Source organism: Anomalospiza imberbis, chromosome 1 (assembly GCF_031753505.1).
Source record: "Anomalospiza imberbis isolate Cuckoo-Finch-1a 21T00152 chromosome 1, ASM3175350v1, whole genome shotgun sequence".
NCBI lineage: Eukaryota > Metazoa > Chordata > Aves > Passeriformes > Viduidae > Anomalospiza > Anomalospiza imberbis.
Window position 1 is genome coordinate 71,921,648 of NC_089681.1, and position 15,000 is coordinate 71,936,647.

The following is a 15,000-nucleotide window of genomic DNA, read 5'->3' on the forward strand; positions in this document are numbered from 1 at the left end:
AAATTCCCTCTCTAAAAAAGATTAAAATAAAATTAAAAAAAAATCATTTACATTTGAAAATAGAACAATTTTGGGATGTATCTATCAATAGAAATCCAGAGAATCACCATCTCAGTCCACTCTTTAGGAAACTGTTTTCCAGAGGAAAAGTTTGTAAACATACAGCATTTTTTAGAATACTTCTGTCCCCTACAGATTTAATTCCCATGTGTTGTAATGTCTCAAAAGCATCAAGGATATAGTCAGTTTACTGTTGAATTAACCAAGCTATCTTCCAGTAGCTACCATGCAAAGAGTTAAATACCTGCCTTTAGCACAGACAATATCCTCTGCTACATCAAGTAAAACATTATAAATATGTACAAATAACATTTCCACTAGTATAATTTCCAGTGAATCAAAACGTTCAGGAAATAGGGCAATTTGTGTACCATTCCTCCAGCCATTGTGTACCAGCCATTTCATGCCTCAAACTGGAATTTAAATCCAGCTCCAGTCAGACTCATTGAAAAATCTTTCAAATAAAGAATTCAAACTCTTAATGGAAATTCAGATCTACTTGAGGCTAAGATGCAAAACATCTTAGCTTAGAAACCAAGCAGTATGCCTTTTTGTGGAAGACTATTTCTACAAAGTTGAAACTTCTAACTCCTCCAACTGGAGCTTTTAACTTCTGAATCTTCTGGAAAAGACCAAGCAAAAACCTATACTAAATAACAAGTACATGCTGAATTACATGTCTCAACCACCACATCAATTATGTCTGTCTCTTTCACAAAGAAAATTAAACTATGTCAGATTATTAGATGGATTCTCATATACTCTAGTGGCAAAATTTTACCCTTCCTAGATCTAGACCAGATGTTTTTTTCTTGCCTGACCAGAAAAAAGTAATTTCAACAATCTCAAAATATATATATTTTTAATGAATCATGCTCCATGGCCCACCTTGATCTACAATTTCTATTTCCAATCTTATAGAGATTTTTCAACTTGCCAAAGATGTGCCTTAGAGCTGAGATAGAAATTCATAACATTTTATCTAAGTTGAAGATTGATGTACCCATAACAGTTCATGCACTCCACTTAGAAGTAACATATGTCTGTAGAATACCTACAAGCAAATGCTATGGCAGCTACAGTTTCTTAACAGACTACAATTGATAAGAAAACTTTTATTAATATTTCATTCTGTGATACATTCCTTTACTTGCTGAGATAAATCATTATCTATTTTTAAGACTTTATCTTTTATTTGCAATCTTATCTAATTATATTTCAATTATAAAAATTTTAGTAAAGAATAAATAAAGAATAATATATAATAAAGAAACTTTTTTTATTAAACAATTTGGAGACTTGTGAAATCTGGATTTAATTGACAACTTTTTTTCTCTAGATTTCATGTGTGAAACTATGAAAGAACAGTATTCCGAACAAAAACACCACCTAAAGTGAAAAAAAAAAATTAAAACTTGAAACTTCACTTTTTGCAAAACTGTTTCATTTAACTATAACAATATCTAATCACAAATATTTTAACAGGTACGTTTCCCTACTGAAACATCTTTTGTCATGTTGTTTGCTTGGCCACTGATTTGATTCCATGACAAATCCAAAACCAGTGACAGGTAGTTACTTTATTCTCCCTCAGTATTTAGGAGACAGTTGGACCAAAGACAGAAAAGTCTCAGTTGCAGCCAAGAAAAATTACAATTTTTTTTTTTTTTTACACCCTGCAAGGAATAGGTGCCTTCCATGTCCTTAGGGATTTTTTGGAAAGTTACTGCTTAATTAAAAAAGACATTGGAAAAATATTTTAATAGTCCTTGGAGCAGGGAACAAGGCATAATCTCTCTGTCTGAATTCTCTACCTACTTGGTTTGAGCGCTGCATGGCCACAGGAACTGTGTGCTCTGCATGCACATGAAAACAGTGCCAGTGAGTGGATTTGGGAGGGCTCCTTCCCATCCACAGCAGCCTCTTCTCCCCTGGATCAACCATTCAACAAGGAGGTGCAAGGAATGCCTTTGAACTCTGAACATTATGAGAAATTAAACCTCAGCTCTACATACCCCCCACAAATGTTGCTGCCATCCAGATGTCAGCAGCAGACTGACCCTCCTCTCTTGTGCTGATGTGTTTATTGCAGAGAATAATCCCTGAGAAATATATCCAGTTTTCTCAATCCATAGCTAATTGATCATGTCCCTGTGATCAAGGAAGTTATATTAAAATGTAAATAACAATACTTTAATTACTGCCATCAGTTTAAGAAATGCTATTTAAGTGGAGGGGATATGGTTAAAACTACAGCATAAAATCTTCAGATGAGGCTTTAATGAGTTGGGGAAAAGAAAGCTGTTTCTCAGGACTTGGCAAAGAGATGATGGACAAGAATTTCAAGCTTGGCTCAAGTACCTCACACTCTTTTTCTTTTTTTTTCCTTGGGGACGTGTCAGGAAATGTCAAGTAGGCTATGTAGATCAAGGCATGATTTGTAACAACATTGAGCAAACATTTCTTGATTTTACCAAACAATATTCTCATTTTGAATTCTTATTTAAATTACTCAAGTTCTGTCTACAAAAGTATCAATAATAAAAATAAATACAAGGATCATGAAAAATGATGTAAGCATCCTCAAAGAAGACCAATAAAACATTTTTTTTTGTCCTGCATCACACTAAAAAAACTTGGCATATAAAAAGACATATTCTTCCAGTTTAGAAAAGGAATGGATTTCAACAATGTCAGATTCAACATTACATAGAATACCAAGACCATTCTGGGGCACCGAACATACAGGAAAAACAAAATGTACATATTTATCAGTGTTGCTTGTACATTTATTACTACATCTGAATCAAACAGATGCTGCCAATATGCACACTGACCTGTAAGCATGTGCTATGAGACTATTACCAAGACCCCCTCCAGATGTCTTCAGAAGTCTCAAATGTTTTGGTCTGTTGGACATGAATCCTCCTTTTAAAACAACACTATCAGAAGAAATTATTATGAATGGGCTGCTTAGGGCTGTACTTAAGGTTGTACTCAGCAGACCGTGAGTTACCCAGTTTGTATTTCCAGACAAACTAGGACAAGCTAGGCAGCAGTACAGACACAACTAGCTGAGAAGACTATGACTAACAACTTGATTTTATTCTCAAAATTTTAGCTCCTAAGTACAGTTAGATGATAACTAAACAGATCCAATATCAAGAGCTAGATGTGAATAACACCTATCCCAGAGAATGCCCATTTGGCAATATACTGAAATTACATTCCCTTTTTTTTTGTTTTGGCAAAATCTAGCTTTTACTGCACTAAAAATGACACAGACGCACACAAAACATGAAGTCCTGAGGCAAGGAAGACACAAGAGTTCTTATGGTTCTAAATAGGAAACATTACATCTGTCATGAGACAAGCAATTTCAATATTCTGGATTCTAAAAAGACAAAGAAATAAAACTACAAGGTTGTTACTGGTTGCTGCAATTTATATGAAACAAACAAAGAAGTCTATATTAACTTCCCATAAACTTCTCCTGAAGAGAAAACATTTGAATTTTGAAGAGATCTTCTAAAATATTTAATCAATATCTAGGACTGGGCTTCTCAGATAATGGAGATGAGCACCTCTCAAGAGCTGGATAACCTCTAACTGAAGTAGTAAAGTAGGTAATAAATATAGATATTAATCGCAAGATGAAGTGGTTTGTGGGATTTAAGGCTTGATATCTGACACAGGGCAGCAGTGAAGAATGCCACACTGTACTCGAAGGAAAAAATTACTATTCAATAGAAGCACTGGATCCCTGCCAGTCTTCCAAAATCGAGATATATAAATTCTGATTGGATCTGACTGGACTGGGAGTGCTTACCACTCCTATTATTTTTTATTGCCTTACTTTGTACCACCAAAACAATAAATACCTTGTAGGACCCAACACATGCTATGAATATGATAGTGCTTTCCTACTGAATAAATTTTTCAGTGCCCAGATCAAAGACGCATTTAGATGCACAAGTGGAGAAAACTATTTGTCAGATAATAACCCACAACATACCTTGCCTGATTTCTTAACCAAGTCATATGTGGGTATTTTCATTGGAAGTGTCAGAAGGACAACTGGCTACTGTACAGAAGCAGAACCAACTTGACTGAAGAGAAAGTTTCAGGAACTGTCCTCTACTCAAACTCATTTGTAGTTTGCATAGCACATGCCCTTGTGCCTCAGTTCCTACATTAGTCAAATCCAGTACATACAACCATATAGAACCATATGAAATTGCTCAGCAGCAATTTCAGCATAAAACACAACTTTTGCTGAGAAATACAGAGGGAAAAAATGATGCTGATTTTTTTTTTCTAATCATAGCAAATAAGATTTGCTTGTCCAAATAAAATGGACAACAAACAGAAACAAAGTTGGAATTTGAGAGAAGCAGCTCAGAACCTATTACCAGAAGCTGTTAATCTCATTACTCTCTCTACTACATTAAAGTAGCCTTAGCCATAGTACATAGCGATGGTATACAATACACACAATCATATTATATATTCTTTATATAATGGTCTAGGAGCCAATAACCAGAAAGTCTCACAGAGCTTGTTGAAAATCTTTGTGTATTTCCTAGGTAAGTTGTGTAACCACTATTCTGGTTGCAGTCATTGCTATTCCTTCTAAAGGTGTTTAGCCTTAGAACCTAATTTCCAAGGTTTATGGGATAAGAAAGAAAAATAAAAAAACCCTAAAAATTAGAAGAACGAATGTGTAAACAAGTAACTCTTTGCTCCAAATATTATGACTCTTACATGGTGACTTGATTACAGTAAAATGCATGGAACCTAATCCATCTTATGTGATATAACCTACAGGTTACAGGATTCTTCACACAAATACAAGCACACAAATACAAGCACACAAAATCAAGCATCTTCACATTTTGATGACTTACAAGACACATAACAAAGTAAGTAAGGCTTATCTTGATTGAGAAATTATTTAGCTTGTTAAGATTTGCCATGTCCTATGACCAGAGCAAGGGAAAAAAAAATCCCAATGATTATTAGTGCCACTACTTGTAAATGCTAAGTTATATACCTCTGGATTTATTGAGGTTTACCAGGAAAAATTATGCAGAATGAAGAAGCTCATAAATATCAACAAAACCAGGAGTTCAGTAGAATATCCTGTTTAATGACTGCTTTCCTGACAGCTCACACGAAATCTTGTATGTATCATGGAAAAGTACTTGCGATCCAACTTTGGAATTTTTAGGGTCAAAGTTGGGTTTCATGTAAGGTTCAAACTTTTGTTTTTCCCCATGATCTAACTATTTCACTTTCTTCTTTGATTGGCATGGGTTTATTGATCCACTCCTATGCATGTCCACCTTAAAAGAAAAAGATTTTTTTAAAAGTAAAAGGCCCTGCAGAATATTCTAAAGAAGATTCAGCAGCATGTGACAAAGTCAAATCCCTTAAAAGGGAAAGCTTCTTCCCCACACCTCTCAGGAAGAGTCCTGAGTACTGTGCCACAGAAGTGCTACACAGTTGGTACAAAGATCAAATTTTACACCAAAATAAGGCTAATTCCAACACTGTTTCCAAAATTAAGACCAAGCATGTTGACTGCACCTATTGGGGAAAAAATGAGAGTTTTGAAGGTAGGCGTAGATCATAATAGATCTTAGCTTTGGAGACAGTGGGACAACACTGAGCACCAGGTAAGATACCTCTCTTGCTCACAACTTCATATTTTCTGCATTAGAATTACCTAATAATAAATGAACATAGGGGTTGTCAAGTCAAGTTTCTTCTTCAGGAAGAAGAGGTGATATTTCCAAAAAAAAAAAAAAAAGGAAGAAGGAAAGGCTACTTGGCCATTCAAAGTTTATAAAGTAGTCAAACAGGATTTGAAAGCTCAGCATCACTCTGACAAAGAGGAGCTGTTCTTTTTTTAATGGAAGATTGAGACTTTGTCTCCAGCTCTTTGCAATCTGTTTCCCTCCCTGGTCCACGCATTCATCTCGCTCCCATGCAAGCAGAGCCAGCTGTTCTTCAGCCAGTAGCTTCTTCTTGCAGCAATTCTGATTTCCAGTGGCAGCACAGAAGTGCTGCACACACTGTATGTTTTTCGGACATTTATTTATCTGACAGAGCTGGGCAATTATAAAGACATAATGATAATTTGTGAACAGAAAAAAAGTGCTTCTCCTACTTAAATTTGTCCCTTGAGAAAACAGAACACCATCTACTTGCAGCAGACAATTCATGAACATGATAACTAAAATATGAACAAACTCGATGAGCAAATAGCAGCAACAAACTAATCAAAATCATGACCTATTTATGGGTTGATTATAATAACAAAAAATGACGATAAATAAGTGCTGGGTAATTTGTGAACCAATAAAGGGCTGCAATTCTCACTTATAAGTCGCTGTCAATTAATAATTTAACCAGCTTTAGTTAAGAGCCATCTATTTATTAAGAAAGCTCACCAAATGGATCTGGCAGAATGATTTATCTCTATACATGGTGACAAAGCCAAGGGAAATCAGTGCGGCTGGACATTTTAAATGCCCAGTTTGATCCTCTGGAGCCCCACAGTATCATTTATAACTCTGTAGCCCTGATTTTAGACGTAGCCACTCTCATTTAGTACCATTTTAAAACCACTTAGCCCAGTATGGATGACACAATACATAAGACAAGGAAAAATCAACATTTCTTTTGTTATATTATATAGAAAAAAAACAAAGGTTTGCATTATCCTTCTTTGCCTTTAGAGATATTCTACATGGAAAATAACATATATATGAAAGCAGAAATATATAGCAAGCCTTCTTAGAAAAGCTAGGATAAAACCCAGAGTGATCATTAGACTCTTCAAGACAAAACCATGCAATCTTTTACATGGGGGCCCCCCCCTTGGCTGTGAGTTCGCTGGTAGCAGCCGGCAGGCAAGGAGACTCCACACGGTTTCTGAGGGTGCTCATTAGATGAGGGTTTATTGGGGGTCCTACCCCCGGGAGGCAGCATGGTTTCTGAGGGAGAGGGGGGGAAAAAGGGGTGTGAGAGGGGAAAGGGGAGCGGGAGAGAGGGGCTGAGAGAGCACCGGCCAGGAGAGCCGGCGAAGAGAGAGAGAGAAAGAGAGAGAGAACCGTCCCCCGGCACACTGAACAGGGAGATTCAAAGTGGGTGCAGAACAGATTGGGCCAACGGGATTACAGACAGAGGATACTGCAGGGGAGGATCACAGGCTTGGAATAAACCATACATTTTCCAGGGGTGATACAGAGCATACCATTTAACTAAAATATAACACCACACCAATATAAACAAAATATTAATTCAGCTAGGGTTTTCCTTTATCAGAAATAGATGTCACTGCAAAAGCAGAAGAGAGTAAGGTTATTAATTTTATGGTTCCCTGTTTTGACTTTTTGAAACAAATGTCCAAGATCATCACATTGCTGTCAGCACTGGCGTCTTCCAACATGCACCACCTTTCCCAGTCAAAGTAACTGATGAGTATCCTTCCTTCAAGCTTCTTAAAATGGCATTTCATAAGGCCAGAAGGCAACAACTTACAGGGAAATAGTTTTAAAGCTGCTGCAAGGGTGCTTTACAACTCTGTAAAAGTGCACTATACCTTTGTCAAGCAAAGGTATAAAAAACAAAACAACTGTGTTTTCTGTAACAACAAAAAATAAATGGTTTTCAAAAAGTGATAACTGAGTGCCACAATGTATATGTTCCATTATCCATCTGTACTCTGATTCCACTGTTTCTGTTTTTGAGCTAGAAAGGATAAATACATACAAATAGACTAGCTATTACTTTCACAATTGAGTTCTGACTCGATTTACAACTATTTTGGTCCTTATTATTATTGCATTTATATTGTAATTTCTAGATGAAGAAAGTGGTTCTTAACTGAGATGAAAAGTCTGTATCTCCTCTCTACAGAAATTATCTACAGATTACTTCCAAGAGCCTCAATGCACTTAAGATAATGCAGTCAGGAATAGCACAAAATTGGAAAAAATGCAGCCAACTTAAGCTTTGTTGCTCTCTTCACCATGTATGAAACATATATAAGCACTTTTTTTTGCTTATAACTTTCAGAAAGGCAACTGCACAGATACTACATAAATTCTGACACTGTGTGTACTGAACTGTGAAAGCGGCACACTTTGATCAGAAGCTGTAATGTGCCAGAAAAAATGGCAATGTTTCATAAGAGACATTTAAGTAACAACACACACTACTTTTTTTCTTGCTAAGACCTTGGGTTGTTTCCTAGAAAAAAAATAAGCATACTGATTACAAATCAAAATTTACAAGATAGAACTGTAACAAAAAATCAGAGAGGAATCATACCAGTGAGTACTTTGCATCAGTTTACTCCCATCGAGCAAGACAAACAGAAGAAATATAAATTGTTATGATGGCATTCCAAAACTGAGTTTCAAGCAATCTTCCAAATCTCTTTATTAGACTGGGACTAGTTTCTGTATAATCTACAGTTTCAGGCTTCATAAGAAAAAAATGTTACATTTGTGGATATTTGCTACCTGTTTCAATGCTTCTAAAGGCAAATGTATGAAAATTCCATCTCCATTTTCCAAAAAGATATTTTCAAATTTCTTCATGAAACCTCTGTACTTGTTCATTATAATTGCTGTATTTGTTTCATCAGAATTATTTTTGTCATTATTCTCTGCATTGCTATCTGTAATTTTTAGAACTTCTTGGAAACCTGTTGTAATGTCCTCCAGTGACCTTTAAGCCTCAGATAAAACCTGGATTTATGGAATAAAAATTGTGGTTCACTTCAGTGAACAATTCACTCTTTAGATACATGCAATGTAGCCAACAATGAATCTTGCGTCAGGTTTCATACTCTCTTTCTCGGTCAGTCATACCCCAATTTCATCAATGCTGCACAATAAATCCCAATAACTAATATCTACCACTGGGCATATACCATTTCTACTCAGGATACAGAGGGGACATTCTCTGTGCAGTGGGATTGAAGAACAGAAAAAAACACAGGAGTTTTTTCACCAAGCAGTTTTTAAGGATGGCCTTTAAAGTTTTTCACCAGACAGTGCAAGTATTACCCTTTCTGAACTCCCAAGTTTATTAATGTTTATAATGCACTCAAACTAGACACTATATCTAAAAATTTTCTTATTCATTTGAGTAAATAAATACATTTTGAAAAAGTCCTCTGAATAAGGTCTACCTGCACTTGCTGCAGCATCCTATTTTGAAAAAACCTATCAGCAGCATTTTTAACCATGGGAGACCTAGACACTTATAGTGTAGGGAAGAAATAAAATGGAGGAAAGAAATACGAAGGTAGGGGAGAAGGGACAAAAGGGAGGGAAACCAACTATGAAGTATTGATTGGATTATTTTTTTTATGAAGAAAGACGCCTTTCAAACTTAGAGAGTTTTAAGAAGATTTAGTGTTTCTATAGCTTGCTCTACATTTCATGTATTGTTATAGATGATCTTTAGCTCAGAACATCATGAATGTTTTAGTTCATCCATGCATACTTTCCTTGACCTTCCTTTTTAAATCAAGGAAAATTGTTCCAGGGATCTCTTCCTGCCTAAAGCCAGTAGCACAAAATGCACAGGAATTGATATATCCCTTCATTCTGTGTTAGCAGTCAGTACAGTGAAAGATTAAGATGTTTCTCCAAAGTACCAAAGCATATTTTTTATTTAAGCAGTAGCTGTTAAGCCCTAGCACACCAGAATCTCCTAGCAGAATGATGACTTGGCAAAGGTTTAGAAAATGAAGACTGTTGACTCAGCAGATTAATGCATTTGTTTGCTTACTCCCAGTTTCTGCTAAAGTAATACTACATCAGTAATACTACATCTCTTTAAGATTTAATCAATTTAGATTATACTTTTATACTCCCAGGGTCATTCTCCCCTGTAATATTTTTATTCTAACAACAGGGTGGGTAGGTGAGAGAAAGAATGTTCTCTTAACTATTGGCCACCTGTTTCAAAAAATGGGATTTTTGCTTTGAACAACAAAGACAGCAGAACATTCATTTTTATTAAATCCAATCTGTATGCCTGTTGTTTCACTGAAGCTTTGTGCATTTTAAAAGACAATTTTGGAGAAGACTGGAATGAATTATAGCTACAAAAGTTATGTGGTGTACATCTTTCACAGCATGGTTTGGGCCCATCCTGCTTTACACTGCTAAGTGCAAATTGCTTACTGACAGAACTTACATCAGAGTTGAATGCACTTTCCTATAGGCAGCAGAAAGTACAATGGCATCTATTATTACATCATTGAATAAAAATGCAATTTAGCCCAACCAATTTGACATGATACTGGCATACTATAAGCCCAGGATAATTTAGGTTGGAAAGGAGATCAGAAGGTCTCCAGTACAACCTTCTGCTCAAAAGACAGCTGTAACACACTGTGTTGCTGTCTGGTCTCAAAAACCTCCAAGAATGGATATTGCAGAACTTGTTGCTTGACTGTCCTAAAAATTAGAAAGTTTTTCTTTATATCCAGTCTGAAATGCTCTGCCTGTTGTCTCTTGTCTTCTGACCATGCACCAGTGTGAAGAGCATGTCACCATTCTCCATGTAAACTCCCTGTAGGCTCCCCACAATGCCTTTTCTCCTCAAGGATGAACAAAGCCAGTTCCCTAAGATTCTCTTCCTAGGGCATGGTGCTCCAGCCTCCAACAGAAGGCACCTCTCCACTGAATTTGCTCCATTTTATCCATGTCCTTCTTGAACTGGGGGAAGCCAAAACTGGGGAACAAGCTCTTCCCTTGATCTCCTGGCTGTGTGTTCCTGATAATACACCCCAAGATGCTATTGGCTGTCTTTGCAGTGACAGTGTCCCTTCAGCATGCCTAAGTCCTTTGGATGGCACATCTTCCAGTGTAACTTCTGGTACCTTAGTGGGGTGCCGCCTGCACACATGATAGAGTGCACTCCTTCTCCTCCTCCAGGTCACTGATTAAAAAATGTCAAATAGGACAGTACTTGGCTCCTTATCACCTCTACACATCACATTAAAACTACCCTCTGAGCCTGACATCCTAGCACGTTTTATAGATCCAGCTGCCCACCCATATAAACCCTATATCCTAATTTGGATATATGAATATTGTGGGACACAGTATCAAAAGTCTTGCTAATGTTGAGGTACTACTTTCTACTCATGCACAAATCCAGATGTTTCACGACAGAAAGTAATCAGATTTTCAGATGAGCTTAACCCTTGAGTTATCCATGCTGAATGTTCCAAATCATCTTTTTCTCCATCATGTGCCCAGAGTACTGTGCTCTAAGGAGGTATTCTCCTTGACTTTCCCAGGGACAGAATGCCCACTAGACTCTTGCCCCTTAGGTCATGGAATTATAGAACTGTTTAGCTTGGAAAGGACCTTTAAGAACATCAAGTCTGATTGTTAACCCAGCACTGATGAATCCACCACTAAATCATGTCCCTAAGCCCCACATCTACATGTCTTTCAAATACCTCCAGAGATGGTGAGTCCACCATTTCCATGAGCAGCCTGTTCTAATGCCTACATACTGTTTCAATGAAGAAATTTTTCCTAATATCCAATCTAAATCTCCTCTGGCAAAACTGGAGGTGGTTTCCTCTGGTCCTATTGCTTGTTACTGCGAGAAGAGACTGACCCTGACCTGGCTACAACCTCTTTTCAGGCCATTGTAGAGAGGATAATGTTCCCCCCCGAGCCTCCTTTTCTTCAGGCTAAACAAACTCAGCTCCCTCAGGCACTCCTCACAATACTTTTGCTCCAGACTCTTCACCAGCTCTGTTGCCTTTTGCTGGACACCCTCCAGCACCTCAATGTCCTTCTTGTAGTGCAAGGTCTGAACACAGGTTTCAAGGTGCAGCCACACCAATGGTTGAGTACAGGATGAAGATCACACCCTGGCCCTGCTGACCAGACTGTTGCTGATACAGGCCAGGATGCCCTTGGCCTTCTTGGCCACCTGGGCAGACACTAGCTCATGTTTCATTGCTATAGACCAGCACCCCCAGGGCCTTTTCTGCTTGTCAGCTTTTATTCCTTTGTCTCTTTTTCAAAGATGGAGCATTGTGGTAAAAATTTAATTCCAAATTTACCACCACTTTTAATAATGAAAAAAAATTAAATCAGGAAAGATGTAATGACAACATTTCTCAGACTGGTAGTAACTGTCAGCCCAGTCTTTTACCTCTCCCAAACATACACATGCCCAATGGTGTTAGGAGCTTGGGTTAGAGGACATTTAATGTGGGAGTAAACCTGGACACTGGGGAAATTCAAAAGCCTTAAACTTGGCTTGTTTCCAAAATTATTGTTTATTTTCAAACTCAAGACTGCTGCCTTTTACTTTCTGTTGTTTACAGAAGTAGTGGCATTTTTCTCGGTAATCTTTTACCATATTTAATTTATGATGAAAACTCAATGCTAACACCTCCACAGTTTCTACATAAGCAAAGGCAGAGCTCAGGAGAAATAAGATGCTGCACAATTAACAATATAATAAAATTAAAATTATGAGCTGTACCCCAGAAGAAGGCAAAGTTCCTCCTTTCTCCTACAATCTTAATACATAAATAAATTATAGTGTGTAATTTGGTACATCTTGGGATTTTTAAACTACACTTATGCAAGGTACCTGTGGTATTTGTATATAAACGTGTGGTAATTTCAAATTCTACCAAAAGTGAGTATTAATATTTCTTAGAAAATAAGTCTTAACACTTACACTCCATTGGGGTAGAAGGAATGTTAACAAAATTCACTGTGATTCAGTGAAATACATGTGAAATAGGACTGACTACACCAAGAAAAGGCAAGAATAGAATGGGGGTTTTATCATATGCTTTCTCACATTTATAAAACATACATTGTACACTTAAATTCACTTACACTTAAATTCAGCATGTACTGAATTTTTACTAAAGATCCAGCTAAGATAAGTACCCTTCTTCCATGAATTATCAAAACCAGACGTGCAGAGAAGAATGAAAGGCAAGCATACATTACAAGGAGCATAGGAGCAGTATCTTTGTCTTAGCAGCATAAAAAGAACACAGAATCACTCCTGAACACAATTTATTAATGAACCATGAAGCGTAAAGTTTTAGATCTTCACTTGCTGACTCAAATGTAAATGATTACACACACCAAGGGAAACTGAAACCTAAAGACAATCAGAATTATGACAAAAGTCATTATTCTTCGTCCTCCCAATACTGTAATTAATGTAAATATCCCACAATATAGTGATAGTCTCTTCATATAAAATCAATTCAGTGCATGTATCTGTAATTCAGGTTTGGTCAGGAGGCCTCTACAATACAAACACCACTTAGCACTGACATGATTTCACTTAAAATGCCCTGATTTACCAACTAGCAGACTGTTTTGACTAGAACTGGTCAATTCCAAGCATATTTTAACCTATCATAAGCTTTTCTGTTACTGCTCAGCTTTCAAAGAGCACAATGAGACAAACTGAACATTAAGAAACCATTGCTTTGATGAACTATTCCCTACTAATATGCATAAGCCCAAGTACTTAAGAGCTATCCTAAGTTTTGTGCCTTGAGGCTTTAAACATATTAGTCCAACCTAGTATTCAGTCTATCCAGTCAATTCAGTCGAATCTACTCAGTCTCAGCTGGGGACACCCTTGTTCTGCAAAACAGTTCTCCAACATCCTCGTTATTTTTAAGAAGATTGAAATTTTGAACCAAGAAGGCAATAGCTCTAATGAAGGCAATACAAGGTAGAGGGTTGGTTTTCTTTTCATGCTAAGTTTACATATAAATGGGCAAAAAATGAGGCACAGTATAAAACTGCATAATAAATATGTTAAAAATGAGATGAAAAGTAAAATTAATAAAATATATTTGAGCAAAAAATTCAGAAATAGAAAGAGTAGCTGTATTTGATATTTACAAAGTTACTTCTTTATCAGAGAGTCCTAAACCATCTTGTCTTTGGCCCTTAACTTTGTACCCTTAACTAAGTAAATGGAACAAAAGATGGTGAAACTTTGGAAGTCCTGTTTATAGAATTTCCAACGCTTGATTTGATTTAAAAGTTTCACAGCTTCAAAGAGAATAAGAAACATACACCAAAATTGGAGTTCAGAAAACAACATAAAAGATATTGTAGTGGCTAAATTGATCTATTCAGAAAATGTAGAAGAGAGACAGGAGATTGTGTAAAAAAGAAAAAGTTGATGTTTAAGGCACTGTACGTATATTTCATAAGTAATTAACAGCACATTAAAACCCAAAGACCTCATAAACTTTTGCAGTTATCCCAGCAAGGAAGATTCATACCTGTGGCAAGATAGATGATATGGAAAAGCGTGTCCTTGCCCTGCACAACATCCACAACCACATGGGAAAATCGGCTGTTGTCTTCCATGAAGTAAGGAATTGGAATAACTGGTTGAACAACCTCATGCATTAAAAAGAATTTTTGTGCATCTTGAAGATTTCTCTCCGTCAGATTTGCATACAAACCCTGGTCCATGGTGCCACACTGTAAAGACAGAAAAGTAGCATGACTCTATGTGCCAACAATAACAATATATTTACTCTCTGATTTACAGCGCAAGAAAATAAAAGCAAGAGCATATCTCATAATGGCAATGTGGAATTCGACGTTTAGGTCCCATTTTGGTGCTAACCAGACTGTCCAAGGACTCGGGGAACTCAGTTTTCCTGAGGCAGTACTATGGAGGCTCCTGAATTCTAAACAATAGGACTGACCAGCACAAGTGAATTATGGAAACATTTTGCTATATCCTATGTTCACAGGACAGGAAGGAGAAAAACTACCATCCACAAAACCAAATGACTTTCTGTCTAGTTTTCCTTATAATTTTCAAAGGAAACCTCATGCCCTGCCACAGCCAGGGTCTGACAGGAATCCCAGATGA

At 36.9% G+C, this 15,000-nt stretch overlaps 1 protein-coding gene across 4 annotated transcripts in view; it reads right to left on the reverse strand.

The window, feature by feature from the left end:
* Window positions 1–15,000, reverse strand: part of SEMA5A (semaphorin 5A) — a 312,741-nt gene that overhangs the window by 100,272 nt on the left and 197,469 nt on the right. For all 4 annotated transcript variants that reach the window (XM_068196491.1, XM_068196502.1, XM_068196480.1 and 1 more), the window contains one exon: window positions 14,396–14,600. In XM_068196491.1, coding sequence (XP_068052592.1) covers window positions 14,396–14,600 — 205 coding nt within the window. The remainder of the gene's footprint in view (window positions 1–14,395; window positions 14,601–15,000) is intronic.